The sequence below is a fragment of the Alligator mississippiensis genome, chromosome 2 (genome assembly GCF_030867095.1).
Source record: "Alligator mississippiensis isolate rAllMis1 chromosome 2, rAllMis1, whole genome shotgun sequence".
NCBI classification, from domain to species: domain Eukaryota; kingdom Metazoa; phylum Chordata; order Crocodylia; family Alligatoridae; genus Alligator; species Alligator mississippiensis.
In genome coordinates, this window is record NC_081825.1 from 263267797 (window position 1) to 263295409 (window position 27613).

The following is a 27613-nucleotide window of genomic DNA, read 5'->3' on the forward strand; positions in this document are numbered from 1 at the left end:
ACCTGTCCTGAGCTCCTCTCTGCCTCCAGACCCCGTTTCTTTGCCACTGTCTTATCCCCACTGCCTTTTCCTTTTCCCCTGAGCAACCAAGTGTCTGCCTCAGTTTCTTTCCTGGCTGTCTCCTCCTTGCCAGGACTTATCTGCGCCCCCCACCAATATCTCAGCTATCTGCCTCAGTTTCCAGCCCCAGTCTACCTCAAGAAAACCCTGTGCGGGCCGGGCCCCGATCCCGCCCTCGTCGCCATGCGCGGCGGTGATTCCGATTCCATTCTGGCTGCCATGGGCAAGCCGGGGGCGAACCGGGGTCGTACCGGACCCGTCTCCGGTGCACGCGGGCTGTGCCCAGCAGTCCGGGCACACGGGGTGGGAGAGAACCGTGGGGCGGTTTAGCGCACGCGAGTTAGAATTAGTTACGGAGGCGTAATGGTTGATTGAAAAGATTGCTTACTTACACCCAAAGATGGTATTGGTGTAGGCTGGACAAGTTTCTAGGCACAGCTCCCGCTTGAACCCTCGTTGGAGGATTCTGACAAATCGATTGCTCCCACGGAGTTTGCTAGGCTCCGTGGGTCCGGTTAAGTTGGGTTCGAAAAGTTTCCCCGGAGTTATTCAGGCTCCGCAGGTCCGATAAGTTTTCCCCGGAGTTTGCTAGGCTCCACGGGGTCCGAAGTTACAGGAAAGGGATACGTCTAGGTTTGTGCTCGGCGACGGGGAGAGGCGAGAAGCGAAAGCTCCGTAGGCTCGGTTCTATTGCCTCTATTGCCTGCTTAGGGGAGGCGCGTCGGGTCCGCGAGGGTCCACAGCACTTGGAGATCTTCACACAGAATCTCTCTCTCTTCCTCCCTCCTCCGGCTTGGGCAGAAACTACCCAAGCCTTATGTACGGCTAGCAAGCCAATCACTAGCCGCCACGTGTGCCTAAATTAGGAATCGGCCTATAACATGGCGCGGATCCTAATACAAATGGCGGGAACTTCTTTACAACGTGTATCACTATGGTGCAAGAAAGAGATGCACACTGCAAAGAAGCTGCAATCCGGCGGGAAATCCCCCGCTGCACTAGAGTTCTCTAGCAGCAGAGAACTCTACCGTGCCAAGAAAGTGACAAATTTGGCGGGAAATAATTTAGCGGTGCCGAAGCACACACACAAACAAAAAATCACAACTTTGGGTTGTGACAAACCCAAGCCTCAGTTCCTCAGTCAGGTTCTCTGTAGTCTACCAGTTCTAATCCCCGTTCTGGCAACTTTCACTCCCTACACTTTAACACACACACAAACTTAAGTTCCTAACCTGGATGGTACAGTGTGAATGTGAGTGCTTGGGGTACCTGGGATACTTGGGGGAAGGTTCAGGTGAGACAGTTAGTGTAGGGAGTGAAAGTTCCCAGAACACAAACATCATTGTGTGCATGATATACGAATTAGTGATTTGGGTCTAACTTTTGAGGTGTATAGTGTATGTGCGTGAATTGGTGATAGGTATGCATGTGCCTAGGCTGGTTTGCATGTGTATGTGTCTGAGCTGGTAGAGAGAGAGTGAGTGAGTGTGTGTGTGTGTGTGTGTGTGTGTGTGTGTGTGTGTGTGTGTGTGTGTGTGTGTGTACCTAACTGATTTGTGTGTTAGTAAATGTGCAACTGTGTCACACCCTCCTGTCTAACAGCGCAATATTGAGATCCTGAGAGTTGGCCTGACTCCACAGGGCAACAATAAGTGCAGTGAGAACACTTATTTATTTTTAGTCAAAGCATAAATTTCTCTCCTTCTGTAGGGGCCAGCACTAATTCATTGGAAACTACTCTGCCTGTACTTATCACTAGTAACAGAACTGTGCGCATATTTCAATGACCTGTCAGGAAGATCATAAATTGAGAACAGGAATACAACAGGGCATGCATAAACAGCAAGTGAAAGAGAAAGCCATTCCAAAATGGGGGGGTGCTACACATCATATATAGGTAACCTACACAAACCTAAACACTCAGCAGTGTAAAGTGGTGAATTATGAGTCAGTCTAAAAATAATCTAATTCATCTTTTGCCCAGAGTGAGATAAGACGGCTCAAATGGTGGCAAGTTAAACCCATCACACTATCATCATCAAGCAGTCCCAAAACTAGCCATACTCCACAAGAAAAGCACTGGCATCTCTATTGGGCAATGGGAGTAAGGTTTGCTAATAAACTGGTATTAACACAAAGCAGGGAACAAGAAGTTTCAAAGACTGCCCAACTCTGTTTGAGATTGTCTGGATAATCTGCAATTTTAAATCACCAGCCTGGTTGGACAATAGCAAAAAACTTACCTGTAAGCTAATGATTATTAACAGTGGAGGTCCACACCCAGTGCAAACTTGTAATGAAAAGAGGCTAGCTACTGGTGTAAAATGGACACAACTACTTTGTATCATGCTTTGACAGTGCTGAAAGTGACTGTCCTATCTACCAACTGCACTGGTTTACTCAGACCAGCTGCTGACAGCCCACAGTAAACAACAGATTAATTTCTTACCTTCAAGCTCCTCTTGCTAGCAAGGTCAATTTTACTGTATGTCAAACTCACCTGGCCCTGCAGGCCAGATCCAGAGAGTAGGGCCATATCATCTGGCCTCTGGGGCTGACAATTTGTCAGCAGTAGCATTAAATCACTGCTGCTGCTCCTCCCAGCACCAAAATTCCCAGCTTCACAGGCCAGAAGCTGCTGCTCAGTACTAACGGGTTGGCCTGTTGAGGTCCCCAATGGAGTTGGACATTTGGCGGCAGAGTCAACTGCCACAGCTCCACTGTTCCAGTTAAACACTGCTGCCCTCATCCCATTACCAGATTTCTGGCCTCAGGAGCAGCTCTGTAGGGCAGACAAAACAGCTCTGAAGGCTGAATCTTTGACGCCTTTGGCCCACAGGATAAGATTTGCTCTTTTACTGTACTCAGGTCACATCACAGATGGAAGTGGTTAGCTGTGTTAGTCTGAAGAGACAGAAGGCAGGTAAGGGTGGCAGCTTAGAGACTAACTGGTTCAGAGGCATAAACTTTCAGACAACAACTTACTTCATTGTATATTCCTACAATCTGATGGTTTAGGTTGTCTATGAAAGCTAATGCCTCCCTGAAGGAATTGTCTCTATGGTGCTACCCAGCTCACGACAAATGGAGGATCAAGATACAATGAAAGCAGGAATCTGAGCCATCTGAAGAACAGGAAGAGGAAATGAACACTCAAGCAGGTCACTTGTAACTAACACAGTTCCAGTTATTTGTATTTTAAGCTAATAAAGTGCAATCTAAGTACTCCATTGTGGTGTAAACAATGGAAGGCAGAGTCTTGGTAGTGATGTTTTAATGAATTACTCTTCTAGGCATTACTTTTTAGCAGTAAGTGCTGCTAAAAAGTAATGAACAAGAATTTCTTTGGCTGATCTTTTTTATTGGACCAACTGCATAGCTGGGATAGTCAGACAAGCTTTTCTATGCACCCAAAGAAACCCCAACATCTCAATTCCTGGACCATCAGAGCTACAACATCACTTTGGCCTGCTATACATGTGCAAAGAGCCAGCTCCAATGTGCTGGAAACCCAGTGTGTCCAAGCAGACTCAATTAATCAAGTCTGCTGAAGCACTGAAATTGGCACGCTCCGGCAGCCTTCCAGGTCACATGTATCAGTCGCCATGTGTCTCCACACTGAAAAAATGGCAGCAGGGTGCTTTGAAGTAAAATGTTTGATGAGCTTTAGTTCAAAGTGCCCCACCGCCATTTTTTCAGCACAGGGACATGCGGCAACCCTGATACACATGACACATGGGAGCTTTTAAGTAGCACGGCTTGCTAATTAAAGCACCCAGTGTTGTGTCCCACAGCACATGTAAAAATGCCCTTTAACACTATTATTTTTGCCACACCCAAAGAGGTGCAAGATACAATTCAGAAAGGTTAGTCAGTCTGTCTGGTCCATGTTTCAAGGAATCTCCATTCTAGAATTGAAGCAGAACAAGTAAGGGGAGCATAAATATAAGGGTGCAGGAATTGAGGGGGCAGAGACTACATACTGTCATAAGGACTCTTCCTGGAGGCATGCAAACACTGCCAAACAGTGTGTGCAAGGGGCACTAGGAAACACCAACCAAATGCCCATCTGTTGCCTCTCCCTTGCTGCTATTTGGCCAGCAGGATGCATGTGCTTTGTGAACTGACAAGGTCTCCATTATAGGTCTGTAACTGCAGGAGCAAGACATGACAATGCAGAATTTGAGAGCTGTGTAAAGTTAAGAAAGCTTAGTCATGCAGTTATCAATTCACTAGAGACTGAACATAAACAAACGAGTAACTTCTGACAACCAAGGGAAGACCTTGTGAAGTGTTCAGAACTGCAGAACAAATCAGCTCAAGAACTCTGCCAGAAAGAACATACCTTTTGCATTTTATAATTACTGAATGTTGTTAACTATTGTGAAGCTGAATTACAGACAGGTCACAATCTATGCATTACTGCTATAGTAAAGAAAGAATTAAAACTTCATTTAAGACCTAAAAGCATAAGACCAAAAGGAGCCTTCCCAGGCCATCAAGTTCATTCCACTGCATATGCAGGCAATCATTAACCCAAGGACTCTTAGAATATAGAATCAGAGAAATTTAGGGTTACAAGGGACTTCAGGAGGTGATCTAGTCCAACCCCCTGCTCAAAGCAGGACCAGCCGCAAATAGATCATCTCAGCCAAAGCTTTGTCTAGCCAGGTTTTGAAAGCTGCCAAGGATGGAGTTTCCACCACCTCTGGGTGACTTGTTCCAGTGTTTTACTACCTACCCTCTGAGGGGGAAAAATCATCCCCAGTACCTAACCTAAACTTCCCTTGCTGCAACTTGAGACTATTGCTCCTTGTTCTGTCATCTGCCACCACTGAGAACAGTCTAGCTCCATCCTCTTTCAAACCCCCCTTCAGGTAGCTGAAGGCTGCCATTAAAGTTCCCCCTCAGTCTTTTCTCTAAACTAAATAAGCCCAGTTCCCTCAATCTTTCCTCATAAGCAGGGATCCTGGTTTTCCATGATTTAAAAATCACAAATTCTCTGATAAAAATCCCCAAATCTGTGGTTAAAATTAAATGCCTCCCACAGCCCTGCTGGTGTCCCTCACTTCCTCCCCACAATCCCCCAGCCCTGCTTGTGCCCTTTGCCCCCCACCCACAGGCCCTGCCCCCCAGCCCTACTGGAGGGGGCCCCCCACTGCCAGGGCTATGGGGCCAGGGACCCAGGTCCACAGGCTCCTGCCCCCAGTGGAAGACAGCGGCTGCTACAGCAGGAGCATGAGCCAGCTCCCCACCTGCTGCTGCCTGTTGCAGCCTCAGGCAGGACCAGCTCCCAGTGGCAGCATGCACTCCTGGGCACCTGCACCCCCCCAGATCTGGAAGGGGGGGGGGCAGGATGGGTGTGCACTGCCCCCATGCATGCAAAGGAAGTGTGGCCAGGGCAGCACAGAACTTGCAGCAGCAGGCAGCTTTCATGTGTGGCCCTGCTGTGTCCTGCCACACTAGTCACACATGCTGCACTCTGGAGAGTCTGGGCAAGGGCAGCAGGGTGGGGAGCACAGCTTTTGTGACCCAGGGTTTGCAGCTGGCCAGGCACTCTGGCCGGGAAGGGGTTTGCAGCCTGCCTGCTCCCAACCAGAGTGCTTGACTGGCTGGAAAACCCTGCCACTCCCAGGCAACTGCAAATTCCCCCTCCCAGCTGGGGAGTGCCAAAGCTGGCTGGGGGCTGAGGAAGTGGGGAGGTTTGCAGCTGGCCAGGAGCAGCAGGGGTTTCCAGCCAGCTGAGCACTCCTACCGGGAGCAGGGAGGCTGCAAACTTGTCCTGGCTGGAGTGCCTGGCTGGCTGCAAACCTCCCTGCTCCCTCAGCCCCAAGTCAGCTTCCCCGCCAGCCCTGCCCTGCAACCCCCAAGCCCCACTTACTCCCAGCAAGGAGTGAGCCTGAAGCAGCTTCCGGTAAGTGTGCACGATCAGGCCCTGCCCTTCCCCCTTCCTTCCCCCCCCAGCAGAGTTGAGGGTTTCCCCACCCCTTTTGCAAACAGCTCTGGGAGGCTGAATCTCTGCCAGCCTACAGAGCTCTTTGCAAATGGGGAAATTAGTGGGTCTCTCTTCTAAAAGGGAAAATCTGTGTTTTCTCCGATAGAAATGGGAAATGGGTGGTTTTCTCTGTTTTTCCGTGGGAAATGGAAAACCAGGATCCCTGCTCATTAAGTCATGTCCCCCAGCCCCCTCACCATTTTTGCTGCCCTCTGCTGGACTCTCCAATTTGTCCACACCCTTTCTGTAATGGGGGGCCCAAAACTTAACATAGTACTCCAGATATGGCCTCACCAGTGCTGAATAGAGGGGAAGAATCACTTCCCTTGACCTACTGGCAACACACCTACCAATGCAGGCCAGTACGTTGTTAGCCTTCTTGGCAACAAGGGCACACTGTTGGCTCATATTCAACTTATTATCCACTGTAACCCCCAGGTCCTTTTCTGCAGAGCTGCTGCCCAACCAGTCAGCCCCACCCTGTACTTGTGAATGAGACTGTTCCATCCCAAGTGCAGGACTTTGCACTTGTCCTTGTTGAACCTCATGAGATTTCTTTTGGACCAATCCTCCAATTTGTCTAGGTCACTGAATCCTAGACCTACCCTCCAGTGTATCTACTACTCCTCCCAGCTTGCTGTCATCTGCAAAATTTGCTGAGGGTGCACGCTATGCCATCTTCCAGGTCACTGATGAAGACATTGAACAAAACCAGCCTCAGGACCGGCCCCTGGGGAACTCCACTTGATACCGGCTACCAACTAGACATCAAGCTATTGACTACTACTATGAGCCCTATGCTCCAGCCAGTTTTCTATCCACCTTACTATCCATTCATCCAGCCAGCCTGTACTTCCTTAGCTTTCCTGTGAGAATGCTGTGGGAGACTGTATCAAAAGCCTTGCTAAAATTCAAGGTACGCCACATCCACCAGTCTCCCCACATTCACAGAGCCAGTCACCTCATCATAGAAGGCAATCAGATTGGTCAGGCATGACTCGCCCCTGGTGAATCCATGCTAACTGTTCCTAATCACCCTTTTTTCCCTCCAAGTGCTCAGAAATGGATTCCTTGAGGATCCAGCTCCATGTTTTTTTTCCAGACACTGAGGCGAGGCTGACTGGTCTGTAGTTCCCTGGATCCTCCTTCTCTTTCCTAAATATGGCACCATGTCTGCCCTTTTCCAGAATCTCTCCTGGTCGCCATGCTTTTTCAAAGATGATGGCCAATAGCTCTGCAATCACATCAGCCAACTCCCTCAGCACTCTCAGGTGCATTCCACCTGGTCCCATATAAGTTGCCAAAAGAAGTGGATTGGTTGTTTTGATGTACTGGCACAGATTATCTGCTCCACTGGGCAAAACAGGTTGCCCCTTGTCTGGCCCTTGATGGTGCAAGACCAGGGGCAATGAGATCTCCCCATTTTCCCCACTCAGCCAGACCCATCCACAAAAATCACAGGCAAGCAGTATAACACGAGTACCACAAGTATTTAAAAGCAACCTCCAGCTGGGAAGAAAGTACTAACTTGATTAGCTAACAGGTAGTTTGTATGTATAAGAACAGGTATGCTACACTTAGCATTTAGATTCTCTCAAAAGATACAGAAATGCTGACTATATCTACTTCCTTCAGGGCTCCTTCCATGGGAGAAGGCGATAGTATATTAAAAAAACCCTACATGGCTGGATCTACACAAATGGATGCACTACAGATAATAAAGATCAAAGCACACAACTAGCGTGTACAAGACCATAAATCTTCTGAACAGTGCAAGGAGTATAAAGCAGCAAGTGTTGCTTCACAAGACTAACAAAGAAGTAGAAGAGATAATAATCAAAACTTAGATGAGGCTTACAATGATGAGACATCATTTTAAAAACAGTTACCTAATCTTAACCAAACAGGACAAAATAAAGACTTCTGTAAATATACCAGGGAAAATATAGGAGAGAAACAGCCTTTTTGTTAAGGTAGCATGAAAACAGGGGCATAACAATATAGTTGAAGAGTCTTTAAAGCCTACAATTAAAAGTTGTATCTTTCGTCAACTCCAGCAGTTCTGGATTGTACATTATCCTTGCTGTGATACTAGTTTATAATTCTCCCAAATAGCCTCTTCCAACTCCTAAGCCTCTCTCTTTCCTCCTCAGTGTTCTACTATTGCTAGCTTGTTACATCCTCGTTAAAATTAAAAGATTTGAGAATAAATGGAGCAGAAAACTCAAGTGTTTATATAATCTATTACTGGGTCTGAGTCGAAAGACTTTGAAAATCCTCTTCTTCACTGCACTACACAACAACACCCTGCCCCCCTGCTTGTGGGGGATGCCCTGTGGGGCAGGGAGTGGGGGTCTCCCCACCTGTCCCACATGTGCCCTTCTTCGGGCGTTGGAGGGACAGGTGAGGGAGCTCCAGGCAGAGGTTAGCAGGCTGAGGGGAATCAGGGAGGCAGAGGATGAAATTGACGGGTATTTCCATTCTCTGCAGGGCCAAACGCCAAATGAAGAAGCACCCCGGGTGGTGCCCTCCACAGCAGCATGGCAGAAGGTTCCCTCCAGAGCCAGGGCTGCTCGCAGTGGAGCAGTATCAGTTCCCCCAGTCCAGCTGGCAAACAGGTATGAGACCCTGGCAACACTGGAGGAGGAAGAAGGGGAGGAGGCAACCCTTGGAGAGGAGGCCACTCCATGCACAGCACAGACTGGAGGAGGCCAGAACACCCAGAGGGAGAAGAGATGCTGGGTGCTTGTCATAGGCGACTCCATCCTGAGAGGAACAGAGAGGCCCATCTGTCAACCTGATCCCATGACATGTGAGGTCTCCTGTCTGTCCAGAGCTCAGATGTAGGATGTGACAGAGATGATCCCGGACCTTATTCAGCCCACTGATTATTATCCCATGGTCCTAATCCATGTGGGCACTAACAATGCGGCTGGGAACAGTCAGGATCACCTCACGAAGGACTACAAGGCTCTGGGGGCCAAGCTGAAGGAGACAGGGGCACAGATGGTCTTCTGGGCCTCTGTCCTCCCAGTGACCAGACATGGACAATGCCATGAAACCTACATCAAGGAGGTCAACTTACGGCTTTGGAGCTGGTGTTACAACGAGCTTCGGCTTTTTGGACCATGACCCATACTTCCGAACAAGAGACATGCTGAGGTGGGATGGGTTTCATCTCTCCCCCAAAAGGTAAGCGTGTGTTCTCTTTCAAGTTGGCTGATCTCCTCTGGCAGGCTTTAAACTAGGCTCGTTGGGGGGGAAAGGGAGGACAAGGACGGAGGGATCCACAGAACACTGAACCATGAGATACCCACAAGATCAGCCCAGGTAAGTATCAAAGAACCTATTAGACAGCAATATAGGGGTGTTTCAGGGGCAGCCACCAGGGGAATTAAGTGTATGTATACAAATGCCAGGAGCATGGGAAACAAACAAGAAGATCTAGAACTCTTGCTTGCAAGCAATAACTTTGACCTAGCGGGTCTAACTGAAACCTGGGGTGAGTTCTACGTATGACTGGGTGGTAGGAACAGAGGGCTATAGGGTTGTACAGGAGAGATAGAGAAGGGAAAAAAGGAGGGGGTGTTGCTCTCTCTGTCAAAGAACAGTACACATCTTCCCTAATCAAACTGGGATCAGAGGACAGACAAGCAGAGACTCTGTGGGTTAGGATGCAAGGGGGTTGGGGGAAAAGGGACCTGGTGGTGGGGGTCTACTACAGACCTCTGCACCAGGAAGACAAGGTAGATGGGGAATTTTCCAGGCAGCTCTCAGAGGCTGTGTGGTCTAGAGATATGGTAATCATGGGGGACCTTAACTACCCAGACATATGTTGGGAGGAACACTCAACTAGATCTAACCACTCACGTAGGTTCTTAACCTGTATTCAGGACCTCCACCTAAGACAGAAGGTAAGGAGTCCCACCAGGGGTAATGCCTTGCTCGACTTGGTGTTGGCCACAGGGGAATGACCTGGTGGGGGACCTGCAGATTCAAGGCAACTTAGGAGACAGCAATCACCAAATGATAAAATTCACTATCCAGAGAAGCGTGGGCACTATACCTAGCAGGACACAGGTGCTAAACTTTAAAAAGGCTGACTTTAATAGGCTCAGGGGATTGGTTAGCAGGGTATTAGGAACACCAAGAGCCTAGATGCTTTGGGGGTCCACGAGGGGTGGTCATTCCTCAAGGATACCATTCTTTGGGCTCAGAGTAAGACACTCCCATGGCAGAGGAAAGGGGGCAAAAGGGGCCAGGAAGCCCCTATGGCTAACCAGGGCCATCCAGGATACCTGATGGGCAAAAAAAGTACCATATAGGAAGTGGAAGCAGAGGGTAGCTAGCAAGGAGGAGTACACTTCATTGGCCTGTACCTGCAGGGAGTCAGTCAGGAAAGCCAAAGCAGCTCTAGAACTCAGACTAGCGACAGGGATTAAGGACAGTAAAGTCCTTCTTTAGGTAACCTGGGAGCAAAAAGAGGGTGCAGGGTAGCATAGGACCCCTACAGGACAGGCAGGGGGCTTAGTGACAGATAGCAGGGACAAGGCAGAGCTCTTTAATGAGTTTTTTGCCTCCGTCTTCTTAAATAGGAATCTAGATGAACCCTCATTATGCATCACGGACAACAACAAGGGGAACATCAGCCAACCAACGGTCAGTGCCAGCACGGTAGAAGGACACTTGGAGGGACTGGATATGTTCAAATCACCAGGACCGGAGGGACTCCATCCACGGGTAATAAAGGAATTAGCGAGTGTCATAGCTGAACCACTAGCAAGGATATATGAGCACTCATGGTGCTTAGGTCAGGTCCCTGAGGATTGGAAGAGGGCCAATGTCGTCCCAATTTTTAAGAATCATAGAAGTAGGGTCGGAAGGGACCTTGTAGATCTTCATGTCCGACCCCCTGCCTGGGCAGGAGGAAAACTGGGCTCAAGTGACCCCAGCCAGGTACGCATCGAGCCGCTTCTTAAAGACCCCCAGGGTAGGAGCCAGCACCACTTCCCTTGGAAGTTGGTTCCAGATCCTAGCCGCCCTAACTGTAAAGTAGTTCCTACGGATGTCTAATCTAAACCTACTCTCCAACAACTTGTGGCCGTTACTCCTTGTTATCCCAGGGGGCGCTAGGGGAAACAAGGTCTCCCCCAAACCCTTCTGGTCCCCCCTAGTGAGTTCATAGACGGTCACAAGGTCCCCCCTCAGCCTTCTCTTGTAAAGGCTGAACGGGTTCAGGTCCCGTAGCCTCTCATTGTAGGGTCTGCCCTGCTGTCCCCGCATCATGCGGGTGGCCCTCCTCTGGACACTCTCATTGTCCACATCCCTCTTGAAGTGGGGTGCCCAGAACTGGACACAGTACTCCAGCTGTGGCCTGACCAGTGTCGCATAGAGGGGGAGGATCACCTCCTTTGACCTACTTGAGATGCACCTGTGGATGCACGATAAGGTCTAGTTAGCCCTGCCAACCGTGACTTCGCATTGTCGGCTCATGTTCATCTTGGAGTCAATGATGACTCCAAGATCCCTTTCTGCCTCCGTGCTCTCAAGAAGGGAGTTTCCCATCTTATAAGTGTGCTGCCAGTTACTACTGCCCAAGCGCAGCACCCTGCACTTGTCCGTATTGAAACGCATCTTGTTTTTGTTAGCCCACCCTTGCAACCTATCCAGGTCTTTCTGCAGTCCCTACTAGCGTGCCTACCTCACCCCAAATTTTTGTATCATCAGCAAATTTGAACAGGTTGCTTTTCACCCCGTTGTCCAAATCGCTGATAAAGAAATTGAACAGCGTGGGCCCAAGAACCGAGCCCTGGGGGACTCCGCTGCCCACTTCCCCCAGGTCAAATATGACCCGTCCACCACCACCCTCTGAGTACGACCCTTCAGCCAATTAGCAATCCACCTGACTGTGTAGGCATCGATGCCACAGTCGCCTAGTTTTTTTTAATGAGGATGGGGTGGGAGAGTGTCAAAGGCCTTGCTGAAGTCCAGAAATACTACATCCATGGTGACACCTGCATTCAATGCTTTTGTGACCTGATTGTAAAAGGCAATCAGGTTGGTCTGACATGACCTGCCCCTAATGAAACCGTGCTGGTTGCCCTTGAGCATCATCCCCGATGCCGGCCCATCACAGATGTGCTCCTTGATGATCTTCTCAAAGAGTTGCCCGAGGATTGAGGTAAGACTGACAGGCCTATAGTTGCCCGGGTCCTCCCTCCTCCCTTTCTTAAAGACGGGGACCACATTGGCTATCTTCCAATCATCTGGCACCTGGCCCGAGCACCACGAGCGCTCATAAAGCCGTGCCAAGGACCCAGCAATAACCCCTGCTAGCTCCCTCAACACCCTGGGGTGGAGAGCATCTGGACCTGCTGACTTGAACACGTCCAGCCCCTCCAGAAGCACTCTAACCCGGTCCTCCTCAACCTTAGGTCTGGAGGCGTTCCCCTCAAGTCCGTCTTGAATCACGGTGGGGGAATCCCAGTCCCTGCACAAGAAAACGGAGGTGAAGAATTTGTTAAAGGTCTGCCTTCTCCTCTGGCGCAACCACCAGATTGCCCAGTGTATTTTGCAGGGGCCCCACATTTCCCAGTGCCTTCTTCATCCTCCCTATATATTTGAAAAAGGACTTTTTATTATCTTGGATCTTGAATGCTAGTCCTAGCTCTATGTCCGCCTTAGCTTTCCTAACAGCCCCCCTACAGGCCCGAGCAGTGGAGGTATACTCCTCTTTGGAGCTAGCGCCCCCCTTCCACCGGGTGCACGCCGCCTTTTTGGCGGCCAGGCATTCCTGGACGTCCTTGGTGAGCCAGGGAGGCTTTTGGGCACTCTTGCCCCACTTGCTTCTTGTTGGGATTGTCACCTCTTGGGCCCTGAGTATTGTCTCCTTAAGGAACAACCATTCATCTTGGGCACTGAGTTCCCCTGCCCTCAAGAACCCCAGCGCCTCTCCCACCAATCTCCTCAACTTGTTGAAGTTGGCCCTCTTGAAGTCTAGGGCTACTGCCTTGCTGCAGGCCCTTGACACCCTGCACTGGATGATGAATTCCAGCAAGCGATGATCGCTGTCACCCAGGTGGTCAAGGACCTGGAGCCCCCTTACCAGATCAGCTGTGGCCAGGACCAGGTCCAGCAGGGCATTTCCTCTGCTGGAACTGTGCACCTCCTGGGTTAAGTGGAGGTCTTGTATCTCAGCCAGGAACCTCCTGGAACAGTCCGACCTGGCTGACTAAATTACCTGGACATCTGCTGGGAGGAGTAGATCACCCATGACAACTACATCCCTTGTCTTAAGTGCCTCTGCAAGCTGGCCCGAAAATTCCCAGTCCAGCTCCTCCCCTTGGTTGGGGGGTCTGTAGTAGAATGGGAGGAAAGAGGATCTGGGGAACTATAGACCCATCAGCCTTACCTCTACCCCAGGGAAAATCCTTGAAAAAGTTATCGAGGAACACATCTGTGGGAGCCCGCTGGCTAATGTGATGCAGAGGGGTAACCAACGTGGGTTTTTAGCAGGCAGGTCCTGCCTGACTAATTTAGTTTCTTTTTACGACAAAGCCACCAAATGTTTAGATGCAGGAGTCGAGCTGGATGTTATCCATCTGGACTTCAAGAAGGCCTTTGACACAGTATCCCATACCATCCTTATTAATAAACTGAGGAGATTTGCCTTAGATGATTATATGGTTAGAATGGGTAGCAAACTGGTTCAGGGGTCGCACTCAGAGGGTGGTGGTGGATGGGTCAGTGTCAACCTGGAAAGATATGTGCAGTGGAGTCCCTCAGGGCTCAGCTCTGGGGCCAGTGCTGTTCAACATTTTTCATCAGCTATCTGGACGAGGGGGAGGGAAGCACCCTGTCCAAATTCGTGCATGACAAAAATATAGGATGAAGCTAACACCCTGGAGAGAAGGAACCAAATCCAGGCTGACCTCGACAGGTTGGGGAAGTGGGCAGAGAGCAACAGGATGCAATTCAATAAGGACAAGTGCAAGGTGTTGCATCTCAGGACAAAAAACTGCCATCATACTTATAGGCTGGGGGGCGACCTTCTCAGAACCACTGAGACAGAAAGATCTTGGAGTCAGTGTTGACCCCAGGATGAACATGAGTTGTCAATGTGATGAAGTAGTCGGCAGAGCCAATTGCATCTTGTCGTGCATCCATAGGTGCTTCACAAACAGGTCCAGGGAAGTGATTCTCCCTCTCTAAGCGGCACTGGTCAGGCCGCAGCTGGAGTACTGTGTCCCATTCTGGATGCCACAGTTCAAGCAGAATGAGGACAACCTGGAGAGGGTCCAAAGAGCCACTCATCTGATTGGAGGCCTGCAGGGAAGGCCTTACGAGGAAAGGTTAAGGGACCTTGATCTCTTCAGCCTCTCCAAGAGAAGGCTGAGAGGAGATCTTGTGGCGGCGTACAAATTCATAAGGAGAGAGCATGAAGTAGGTGATGATCTATTTACCACAGCACCCCCTGGAAAAACAAGGAACAATGGCCATAAGCTATTGGAGAGCAGGTTTAGACTGGACATTAGAAAAAAGTTCTTCACAGTCAAGGTTGCCAGGATATGAAATGGGCTTCCAAGGGAGGTGGTGCTTGTCCCATCTGTGGGGGTCTTCAAGAGGAGATTGGACAGGCACCTGGCTGGGATCACATGACCCCAGGTTTGGGTGACCCTTTTCTTGCCTGCCAGGGCAGGGGGCTGGACTAGATAGCTCACTGAGGTCCCTTCCGACCCTAGAATCTATGAATCTAGCATTTCTAATAATTAAAAGCAAGAGTACGCAGACTTTTCAGATAGGGATACTTTGCAACATGTTTAGCTTACAGTGGGAAGCTTAATTAAGAGTGAGCTGGTTGGCTGTTCAATGAGGCTTTTACTTCAAAAGGACATCACTTCTCTAGTTAGCTGGTGCTCAGCAGTGCTCCTGTGCAGTTGACTGGAGAAATACTGCCTTTGGAAATAAAACCTGCATCAAATAGCTGGCACATCTCTGCAGTCAAGCAACAGTTTGTGTGGTTCTATACAAAACTTAGTTTGTAAGTCCTCATCTTTGCAGGGGGTTAAGGACCTAAGCCTGCTTAGAATCCAGGTTCTACTGTACTGTGATCTAGTGATGACAGACTCTCAGGCTGAGTTCACATGGTCTTGTTGTGACAAGTGGAAGACCTATTTTCTAGTATGTCTAGATAATTCTTGTCTGCACCATTTGGTGACCAAAAAACTCTAGTTCTTTTAATGGTTTATTCTGACAAAAGGAAAATCTCAAGCTTTTTAGCCACCTCCACTGACATGTTTAAAACCATGCAGGAATGACTGCCTACATTGGTTCAATTTTATGCCAGGAGTAACCACCAGCCTCAAGATATTAGAGCAACCCTTGGCTGGGCAACTTGAAAAATGAAACCACCTTTTATATCCAGCAGGGGGCTGAGGAAACTATGTCCTAGCAAGCCATGCTCACTTTCACTCACTCACTCTCAACACGAGCTACTCTTGATCATTAAGAATTCCCAGCATAAAGTGTCACCAAAAGAATCCTGGATTGAGATGGGAGTACAGCATACCGGAATCTGCAGATTTCCTTTGTAGAAACTACAACGGCTACTACTAAAATATATGGAGTCCTTATAAAATTATATATCAGAAAGAACTCCTTGCCAGAAATGCCAGCATCATCTATATACTCAAGCCATACCTTGCCAACCAAAGCAGGAATGTTCATAGAGTTTGTCGCAAACCCCATCCCATATGCCATCGCAGATTCCACCCCTAGGAACCTGGCCACTAATTTTTCCAGGTCCTCATGCTTGTCCAGGTTTCCTGCATATAAAAACAGCAAGAGGCCAAAATGTAAAGAACACATAGCATGAATTGATGATGACAGATGGTTTTCAATTAGATTGTCTTCTCTGGTCAGATCCAGTACAGGAACATCAATGGAGATTTCAGAAAAAACAGGACCTCAGAACATGCATAAAACTAAGCATCATAGAGACCGTTATCTTCACTCTTAATTATTTCCTTAATATTTAGCCTGGAGTGGGAAAGCTGAAGCCCAGCAGTGCTTTAGAGACTAGATCAGATTAGAGACTGACATACACTTTAGAAACACCCACTCCACCAAACTTACCCATCTCCTGCCTAGTGCTGCACACCCCAGCTCCATATCGTGACAGAACTTTAGCTGCTGCTTCTTGGCAAATTCCAGTGTTCTGTGCAAATCCAAGGTAGTTGTAGGAACCCATGTTAATAACGTCTTTTATCACTCTCCCCGTGTACCTGTATTTCAATACCACCACATGTTAACACACTGGCAACTGCAAAAGCAATGTCTACACAAGAATGCACTAGCTATTAATCAGCTTTATAGGAGGTGTACTGAAGCAGCAAAGACCAACAGTCAGCGGTCTAGTTCAAAACTGAAGTATTCAGCCGACACACCACTGCTGTGGCCCTGGATTTAAGACACGGGTACTAAATCTGTTTGACTTATATGTTTAAAGTACACAGCCACAAAGATGAGAGGTTCCAGTAGATGTCTATTTAAATAGGGTTTCAAATTTTAAAGTTGAAGGCTTTTCAGAATGTTAACTGTCTGTCTCCTTCCCCTCCCTCCCCCACCTCCTGGGTCCCTTTCTTGCCTCCCCCCTCTGGTTTCAAAATCTTTTAATTTGCAAAGCAAATTCTTTACATCAGTTAGTTTGATACTCCCTCAAGCAGGATATCCGCCAAGTACAAAAAGGAAATGCATTTGGCACTGATACACTGCTGCCTGTGACACAGGAGATTATGGAAAAGCTTTTTTGGGTGGAGTGGGGAAAAGCTGTTGAATATTACACTCTTGAAAGCCCGGTACTGGAACAGCCATTTTACTGAGCAATTGGCACCACCTTTGTATATAAAACATTCAAGGAACCTCAGGTCATTGATTTGTTGCAAACCTTGTTATTCCATTTCTGGTTTCTATCCCATATGTCAGTGAACTGCATTCCCAACCCAGACCTCTCCTATTAAACTCAACCTTAAATACAGTAATATGATAAATGTGTGTGATGTGCATTTGACCATCAGACTCTCAATCACTCTTAATCCAGTGGTTCCCAAGCTCATTAGACTTGAGGCTCCTTTGAAAATGTTACTTCCTAACTTCCACTCCTTTTTGGCTATGGAAAAAATAGAGCAATTCTGTTGAAAAAAAAACTCTGACAGGACACACAAGTCGGAATGTTTTTGACCCTATGGATTCCTATTCAAAATATGTTTGATCTTAAACCCTTGGCTCTGCTAATATTGAACAGCTCGCATGACAAACAAAATACTATTTTGGCACTCCAGAATGCTGCAACACCTTGGTTGAGATTCACCGTTCTAATCCATCTCGGAACAGTCATCAGAAGAGAGACAAAACAGAACATTTCCTGCATAGAACAGTTCACCATGCACCCAAATACCAGCCTTTACTGTTGGCTTCCTATCATATGACCCCTTCCACACAAAACTATTTAACATATTTGCTGTTTACTAGTCACACCTAGAGCTATGGCATAGAAATCATGATCTTACTTAACAGGCTTTTTCCTCTCAAATGCTGAGGATTACTTTAAAACGCAAGACAGTTCTCACAACCCTTGATTTGCTCTTCCACATTCTCCACTCAAAGTTGTTGGGAATCTTTCCAGTTTTGACTTACATGAATGTCCAGTTATAGTCATGGGAAACTCTCTCCATCATGTCCACCTTGGCCCCTGGCACACTACAGATTGGTCGGTTCCAGCTGTCTCGAATGCGCATATAGAGGTTCCTTGTGTAGAAGTTTTCAAAGTCCTGATACAGAGGAACAAAGTCCTGCAACACACACATCAAGGGCATTAAACACAAGAGAAAAGTATCACATGTCTAGTTTACTGTGATAAAAAGGAAAGTGATTTTCTACATCAATTTAGGATGCATTTTGTTGTGCATACAACAACAATACAGACATGATATACTAAATAACACTTTGCACCTACAGGACCTCAAAGCACAACACAAGTTCAGTCATCCTTATCCCTGTATTACTCATTGGAAACTGAAGCCAGTGACCCGCCCACATCTACACAACAGCAGTATAAGGGACATAAGGAATTGGGAAATGAATTCTAGTACAACACTGTCCGTTAGCCCATGCTCCAACACCTGCAACTTAGTCCACTCTCATTTATGCAACACTACAAGGATGAAATGAGTTGTCCGTTTGTTTGTTTTTTAAACACCTTGGAAAAAACAGTATGGGATTGCCGCTAACACTACAAACTAGGACGTGAGTGACCTTAATGAGTTACTTCACATCAGCCCCTTAATTCACCCAGCAACCAAAATGGGATGGGATAAGATTTGCCATGTAAACTACAATACCAAATTAATTATTGAAGAGCAGGAGGCAATCGTTGAAGTTCTGGGTATTGGACTGGCAGGATAACAGCAATGAGCAGACATCCCTTCCCTCCCCCCCCCTCCCATTTTACAGTCTCTCATGACAGAAGCAAAACATTAAATGTAGCAGCATTAGCATTACTGTGGAAACTAATGGTTGAATTTTCCAAATTTCTGTGTTCAGAATCCCAGTGGTAAATGTGAATTATGAGAGTGGACTCCTTTCTAATGGTTTGTGTTATCACTTAAGTCCCAAAGTTTTATTTGCATGAACATTTCCTGAACTCTGGCTTCTCTTCCAATGTGTTTCAGGAAAATAAAGTGGGTCTTGAACCTATAGCAGGCAAGAATATCAAGTTGATTGTGACCAGAAATAGCATCTGAGCACATGGGGAAGACATTTCACTTGGTCTACTTGAAATACTTAAAAGTCATAACTTGTCTTTACTACTAATCAGTTAAAAGGAAGTTTCTTGACACACAGAAGAGCAGCAAGTTTATAAAGAATGTACTAATTACCCAATATTGTTGCAAGAAAAAAAAACTTAAATACCACAGTATCTACAGAGGGGAGAGACTGGAATTTATGGTTGAAGGCAGACAACATGGATGTTTTATATTGGCTAGTATGGGTGGTTTTTTGTTTTTGCTTTGAGGCCAGGAGGCAACACTGCCTGGATGACTGATGAGTAGCATGTCTGACCTTAGATCAGCGATTCTCAACTAAACACTGTGCACTAGATAAATTTACTGTATGCATGTGCCCATTAACACAAGTTACTACATATGGCTTCCTTGCCCTTCTTACGATGAATTACTAGTTTCTCTCTGAAGTTTACAGCAGCAGGAAAAGCTGGATTTGTAAGTTTTAATATTATTTCTTTAAACAAAAAAGTATTTTTTCTAGAAATGTCTTCTACCTTTCTCTGTCTTACGAATATGTAGTCTTGGCCCCTCTGTTTTTGCTGGAGGTCTGGGAAGTTGAATGGGAAGCTCTAACTTCAGATAAGGGGCAGTTAGAAAGGGTAACTTTCCTCCCAACCATGTATCATTTAAGAAGCATTAGAACTAGTTACCTTTAGGGGTGCACCGATAAAGACTTTTTTGGACAATACCAATGGCTGATTGTTAACCAACCATATCAGCCAATACCAATCTGATAGCCAGCATGTAGCCTTGCAGCTCAGAGAACAGTATCTGGCCGCTAAGTCTGTGGGGGAGGAAAGGGGTGTGAATGGGGCCCAATCATGGTGAGACAGGGAATGGGGCCGGGGCAGAGGCAGGCACTGCCCAGCCGGGGTAGAGAGGTGTGCAGGACAGAGCCATGGGTGGCTCCCGCTGCTGTGTGCTCTTCCGAGAGCGGCACAGGGGGCACATGCCCCCCAGATCTGTGTGTTGGGTGAGGGCGAGCTGTCCACTGCAGGCTCAGGACCAGGGACTCTGCAAACCTCTTCCTAACGGGGAGGCTGAGCCAGGGCTGTGCTCGGGGCAGGCAGCAGCAGCTCTGGGAGAGGGGCCTACAGGGTAGGCTACAGCCACCCCAACATTTACAGGGGCTCCTCCCCACACCAGTGTAGCACCCTGCCCAGTGCTACCATCGCTGACAGCCTCAGTCCAGGCCCCAACCAGGAAGAGGCTGGTGCAACCCCTGGCCCCAAGCCCACAGCTTTCCCTCGCCTGGCCTACAAATCTGTGGGGGTACATGCCCCACATGCTTTCCCCAGGGCTGCACGCACAGTGGGGAGATGTACCCCACCTGACGAGCTGCCTGTGGCTCTCCCCTGTGCCCCGCCCCACCCCACCCCAACTGGGCAGCACCTTCCTCTGCCCCATTCCCGTCCTCTGTGGGGGTCCCTATTGGCCCCCCCACGCCCTTTTCCCCCTATAGACTTACTGGCCAGATGTTGCTCTCCAAGCTGCTGGGCTGCATTCCTGGCCACGTGCATGCCGCAGCTGCATGCATGCATGCAGCATTTATCATTAACATTATCAGCTACACCAACCAAAAAACCCCCCCGACTGCCAATAACATCAATTTTCCTTTTAATGGTGCCAATCCAATACAGACCGATATATTGGTGCACCTCTAGTTACCTTACACTTTCTCTGAATGAGGTTTTGCAGTAGGATCCTACCATTCTTCCAAACAATCTTTCAGGAAAGAAGCTATGTGGACAGTACACAAGTGTCTAAGAACAAATATTTTCAAAAGCTTCATTCTTTGTACTATAAATCAAGTACCTCCTGCAAGAATCAGGCACGAACCAAGTCTGCTTAGCACAAAATGTGGAAAGTCATTCCCAGCATTCAATCCTCAGCTTTGAAACTCCATCCCTTTTAAGGTCAGCCAGGGGCAGAGCTCAGACAGCTTTCAGTAGTACTGCAAGACCTTCCTATTTTGGGCAAGTACTAAGCAAACAAAGCTAGGCTGGGATTTTTATTTTTTTATTTATTTATTTATTTTTTTTTTAGGGATTTCTCTTATATTGATGCTCTAGTTTTGGGGTTGGCAACCTAAGACCCATGGGTTGAATCCAGCCCATGGAGCCACTGGATCCAGTGGGATTTCAGTGATAGCAGCAGCTTTCCCCATGCTATGGTAAGAAGAATCAGCAGCAACCAGCAGTTCCTAACACCCACCTGCCTCTGATCCGAGCTGGGTCGTTCCAAACTATGGTTTGAAAGGTCACCGACTGATACTCTAGTTCACTTTTAGGTTTTCTATTCATATAACCAATGCCTTCGTCCTTCTGCCAAAACCTAAGATCTAAGAGCTTATAAAGGAAGGGCTCTGTTCTGAGATGACACAGTAATGTGACCAAAAAACATCAAGCACACACAACTTAGTCTCAACAAAAATCATGAAATTACAGATAAACTGACTTAACTTTAAAAGTTAGCAACAAATAAGTAAAAAAGTTGGGTGTGGTTCAATTTCTTTCTGGAATGCTGTGCTCAATGCCTACAACTGCCCAACCTATAAGTAGAAGTACAGCCTTTTAAAAAAAAGACTTTTTAAAGAAAGCAGACATACAACATACAACACAAAACAGTGTTCAAAAGCAGAGTCCATTAAAGGACCCCAATTCTAGTCCAGAAAGGAAAAGGTTCACTAGTCGGGAAGAAAAAAATTAAAATCTCTTTAAAACTAGGAAGCAATTTAGCAGAAGTAAGAATGAATAAAAAGTTGAGTCATGCAGAGATAAATCCACCCTAACAGACACGTCTGAATATTTCATGAATAAAGAGAATCCAAAATTACTTAGTCTGCCACTTCAATTTTTTTCTTTTGGGTATAACATTATTAGGACATTACCACTGTACATAGCTTTCACTGATCTGACAAAGGCCTTTGATACAGTCAATGGATAGGGCCTCTTTACTGTACTGAAGAAACTATGTTGCGACTCCAAACCTGAACATCATTCACTCACTACATCAAGGTATAAAGCCAACTGTGGTGTATGAAAACCAAGGATCAAATGCCTCTGACATCAACAAAGGAGGGCTAGGGGAAAACAGGGATGCGTCTTAGACCCTGTGCTTTTAACATCTACTTTTCATTCTTGTTTCTTTATGCATTCAAGGGCTGCAATGATGGCATTTATTTTCAACCTAGACCTGATGGAAACTTGTTCAACTTTGCAAAGTTTAGAGCAAAAACCAAGGTGAAAGAACTAGGTCTGAGAGATTTCCTATTTGTGGACAACATGGCCTTGGTTGCTCACAGTGAACCTTCCCTGTAAAAATCCCTTGGGCAGATTTTCTGAATCATGCAAGAGCTTTAGGGTGGCAATTAGTCTCAAGACGACTGATCATGTACCTAGGGTTGAAGGAACCAATATCTGACATCGCTCTAGAGGACAAGTCATTTGGTGTCAGTGACAGTTTTGCTGTTTGGGTTCTACTATCGGCAGCATCACAGATCGGAGTTCCAGGGGTGGCCGTGATGCCCCCTAGAAGCTCCATAACCATGCCCTGCTCCATCCCTAGGACGCCTTCCAGTCTCACCTGCCACATCTCGATAGTATAATAAATAGGGAGGCTGCCCAAGTGCCTTTGCATGGCCTAGTTCTGCTGAACCCCTGCCAGCCTCTGTTTGCACCCAGGCCCCTTGCTGGGCCTCGCTGGTCCCCAAGCTCCTCATTGGGCCTCACTTTGTAACTGGGCCCTTGGACAGCATCTCAAGCCTTAAGGTTTAACGGCATGACTCCCTACACCAGGCTTGTCCAACATGTGGCCTACCAAGCCATTTTATCTGGCCCGCAGCAGAGACACCACCGCCGTGGAGTGCGGAGCCGCAGCAGCAGGGCCGCAGCAGTGGTGATGGAGCACAGAGCTGCTGCCGCGGTGAAGCATGGAGCCACAGCGGCAGCAGAGTGCAGAGCTGCAGTGGCGACAACTTGGCCGTCGCAGAGTGCGGAACCAGGGTGGAGCTGCAGCAGCGGAGCGCGGATCTGCAGCAGCAGTGGTGGGGCAGCGGCGAGGTGGGCAGGGCATGGTCCGCGGGCCCCAGCCGGCAGGGAGGGGAGCTGCTTACCCCCGCAGAGCCTGGCTCATCAGTGAGCCGGGTCCTGCCGCAGCTGCCCCGAGGTCTGTGTGGAGCAGGGCAGCCCCAGCCGCACCCGATTGGAGGAGCTGGGGACAGGCCTTACCCCTTGCCCCTGGCACATGGCCGGGGGAGCTGCAGCATGGCCTGTGCCCTGCTCGCATGCACGGTGGACAGAGGCACGAGGTAAGTTCCCACGTGGCGCTGGGGGCATCTCAGGGCCAGGCCAGGCCAGGCCAGGGCGGATGGAGGCATGGAGCAAGTTCTCGTGTGGAGCTGGGGGCGCCTCAGGGCCAGGCCGGGGCGGACGAAGGCACAGGGTAAGTTCCCGTGTGGAGCACACCCATTTGTCACTTCCTGCAACTTCACTGGTGTCAAAGGTCACATGGCATCACTTCCTGATGTGATGTCACTTCCTGTGAGGTCTTTGAATATGGCTCACCAGCCCAGGGTGATATAAAGTTCGTGATCGGGTCCCACATTCAAAAAAGGTTGGACACCCCTGCCCTACACCATGCCCCATGTCTCGAAGGTGGCATCCTTACAAATGTTCTACCAATTACTGATGCAGCCCCTTACTAGGTCTTCCAACCACTTAACTTCTCTCAGCCCCACTCCAGGCCTCAGATCCTTTGGTCTCTTCGCATAGCTCCATCCTGGGCTGCCAGACCCCTCGGTCTATCTTGGCTTCACTCGGGTTGCCAGACACCTCTGCCTTTCTTCTGGCCCTTCTCTGGGCTCTCAGACTGCTCGGTCTTGCACAACCAGTCACTGGGCTACCAGACCCCTTAGTCTCTCTCCCAGCCCCTCTCCAGTCTGTCAGCTCCTTTCTTTGTCCCTTGTCCTGGACCCTGTTAGTTCTTCACTTTCCCAGTTGTTCTCCAGGCCCTTGCACCTGTCCAGCCCTGCACTCTACTCTCCAACTCCCCCACTTGGCCTCTTGACCCACATGGTCCCTTCTTCCCTGGCCCCTCATTAGGCTGCTGGACCCCCACCAAGTGCTTTTCTGTTGGGGTATGCTCCCCTAGCCTTCCCCCTCCACAGGGTAACCCACAGGGCAGTGGGAGCTGAGGCCTTCTAGCACCCCATTCTTGCCTTTCCCTGGAGTGGCCCATGCATGGCATTCTACGGAAGTTACTGCACCATAGGTAGCCCCACCATGCTAACCAGCCCCAGTAGGGTGCAGTTTCAGGTCTTATCCAAAACCAGTCTTCAGGCCTACCTGATTTTGCTCATCCCTCTCTGGGCCCCCCTTAAATGTCCAACATCCCTCCTGGGCAGCTAACCACTAAGCCCCCTGGCCCTGGCTCCATTTCTTGTATGAGCCCTCCATCTCTGGCCCCAGCTCATTCTCATACCCACCAGCCATTTTCATCCCAGGCTGCACATCCCTTAACCCCTTCCTCTCTCGGCTGTGGCCACACAAGAACCTTTGGCCTCTCCTAGGCCCTGGCCCCTCCTCAGATCAGTCGAGAACTCCAGGCCCCCCTGGCTCTGGCAGTCCCCACTATGGTCTACTTCACCCTTTGACTGCTCCTGGGCCCTGGCCCCCACACAAGCCAGTTGAGAGGGCTGACAGCTGGAGGACTGACCCTGGGAATCTCATCTCTGTGGGCCCACCCTCTTGGGCCCCTCCAGTGATCACTCTCTGCAGGCTTGGGGCCCTCCATAGGTCTTCCTACACAACCCCCGTCTTCTCTGGGCACAGCCGGACCCCTCAAAAGGCCCCTGTACTCTGCCTTGCTCTCAGGGTTCACCCAGACGCTCCACCAGGTCTCTCAAGCACTCAGCCCTTCTCTCTGGGCTCTCCTTGCCCCTCAATAGGCCCACAGTCTCTCAGCCCCCTTCTCAGGACTCTGGACCCCACACTGCATCCCCAGGAGCCTCTTATATCACTTTAGTCCCTACCCAAACCTCCATAAGACATTCTTCTCACTGGCATTCAAGAACAGCAGCCTTTCTGCTGGTGATGATCCTACACCAGCACCCAAGATGTTATTTCTAGCCCAGCTCTCAAGGTCTGGGCTTATCCCATCTAAACCCAGCCCTCCTCCAATCAGGTGACTCCCTTGATCAGCCATAGCCATGCCTGCCAGCCCTCTGGGTCAATAGACTCTGCAATTAGCCCTGACCCCCACCTGCCAGTGACTCAACAGGCTGCCTGACCTCTTAAAGCAGCAGGAACATCCAGTGCCCTGCCAGAAGCAAGAATCTTGACTTTCAGGCTGAACTGATTAACAGAATTGGAAGCTAAGAATTTCAGGCTGTTACAGAAATGTGACTGGAACAGCAGCAATCTATCAGTTAAGGTAAAGATACAAATCTACAAGACTTGAGCACTATCATTCCTGCTTTATGGTTCAGGAACATGAACTGCATACACAACACATATATAGAATCTGTTAACTCTCTTGATGAGATGTCTGTGTAATATCCTGAAAATAAAAGTGGGAAGACAGAATACCAAACAGAAATACTAGAGCGTGCAGGACTTACGCACTTAGAAACCACTATCAAGAAGAAAAGGTTGCAATGGATCAGTCATGTCAGGAGAATGGGAGAAGACCATATCCCCAAGAATATTTTGTATAGAAAGATTCAGAACTGCTCTAGAAACCAGGGTTGCCCTCTATGGTACTGCCATAATGTATGCAAAAACGATATAAAAATCATTCAGCGTTAATGCAGGAAACTGGGAAAAGCAAGCAAAATCCTGTTCAAATCTGGAGAGAACACCTGGCACTGGGTACAGCTCAACATGAAGCAGTTTTGATCCAGAGGATGGAAGCAAAGCGAGAAAGAATAAAAAGCAGTATGCTGTTAACTTAGACAACACTTAGATCTGTGAAACTTGTAAGAAGGTGCACTGCTCTCAAATTGGGCTCAGCCACAAAGGTCCCATCAGCCATCTGACTAGACCTTTTACATGTAACACCATGATCCAGAGAATTGACTATTGCCTACTACATAGTCTTTTTTTGCTGCAAATCCTTATTACTTGAACCACAATTGAACAACTCTTCAACTGAAATCAACCTGCAATTTTTCACTTGACACTCAGATGGCCGAGTGTAGAGCTAGACCATGATTTTGCAAGATGATAATCCAAGAGAATTAGAAACCAATAAGAAAGCTGGACCAAAGATTGTATGCTGTCAAAAGAACCAGAACTGACATGCCCGAACAAACTACTGATGCTAGCTGGGCCTCATCAGATTATCCTGAGGATGTAGGGAATGTGTGTAATGGAAGAAGCACAAGAGCTTCTCATTTCACAACATTAGAAATAAGTTCACATGATGCTGTAGATTCAGCAATTTGGGGAGTACAACATTTCTTCGTCATAGATGTGATAGACAGGTCCACCAGTGGAATTCCCCAAAACCAGAACTTTACTTGAAGTTGCCCTGTACTACCTACTCATGGATGATAGGAGCTCTTCTTTCTTTAGTGGCCATTCAAGTTGTTGCAGACACTTGCACAAATCATGAATCTGAAGGCCATCTTAAAATCAGCAGTTGGCAACTTTTCAGAGCTTCAGGTTGTAACAACTCACCTTGGGTCTGAGGAAGGTTGTTGTTCTGACCTAGCTGCTGTCATTGCAGCCTTTTCTCCTGCTGCCACTTCTCCTGCACCCCTGAGGTCCCATCCCCTGCACCCATACACACTGACTAGTATGGGCACAGCTCCCTGCTATCCAACCCTAGTGTAGGCACAGGGGAAAGCCCCTCTAACTACTGGAATGCCACCAAAAAACCCTTGGCTCCACAGGCTGAAGCCAGTGGCTGCATGGGTCATATGTTGCCAACTGAAGTGACATAGCCAAGACAGGAGTGTTTTATTACAAGAGTTCTTGAGAGATGAAACAGAACTCCACAACGTATCTGAAATGTCAGCACCCTGAAGGGACCTCCACTGGTTTAATTTAAGATGAGTGTTGCAAATAATGTCAATGAAGTGCAAACTGACCCAGCAAGCTGCAACAGGCTTTCAAGGACTTTGACGAGGAGTGGCAGCTTGAAATGAGTCATCACATGAAATCTTTACTACAGAAGGTGTGTCCTGGGTGATACAGAGTCCAATCTTGGCCCAATCAACTAGTGGTACAATCAGCTAGTGGTACAGGTGAGGCTGGACTTTGACATTGAAACTCAACCTGACAAACAGCAGACTGATACTGAGAACATCCCAGGCAGTTCACTGGAAAGAGTAACTGTAGACCACCAAGGGTTGAGATTGGAGTAAAAATTATAGCTTCATCACCCAAAATGAGTTGCTGCTACCTCCAAGGGGCATTTGGAAAACACTCAACGCTGTTGAAATCAAATAGCAAAACACGATGTGGACAGAACCATCACTCAGAAACAAGCATCCTGTTTGGCAGGAACTGCAAACCAATTCATAAAAACTAGAAAAGGGATTATTGTTACGTGGGTAACATTTGAAACTTGTTGCAACATTTGAGTAATATGGGATGTCAGCCTCTCTTCTGAGGAATAAGGAAGAAGTGAGAATACAATTCATTACCCAAGAATCGCATCAATAAATGAGACTTGCACCTCGAACAAAAGGAATCCTTGCAAAGTACCAGAC

At 48.1% G+C, this 27613-nt stretch overlaps 1 protein-coding gene across 2 annotated transcripts in view; it reads right to left on the bottom strand.

The window, feature by feature from the left end:
- Nucleotides 1-27613, bottom strand: part of SPTLC2 (serine palmitoyltransferase long chain base subunit 2) — a 152574-nt gene that overhangs the window by 96284 nt on the left and 28677 nt on the right. For both annotated transcript variants that reach the window (XM_019478896.2, XM_014608284.3), the window contains exons 3-5: nucleotides 17750-17904; nucleotides 16190-16338; nucleotides 15755-15879 (exon numbers count right to left, since the gene is read on the bottom strand). In XM_019478896.2, coding sequence (XP_019334441.1) covers nucleotides 15755-15879; nucleotides 16190-16338; nucleotides 17750-17904 — 429 coding nt within the window. The remainder of the gene's footprint in view (nucleotides 1-15754; nucleotides 15880-16189; nucleotides 16339-17749; nucleotides 17905-27613) is intronic.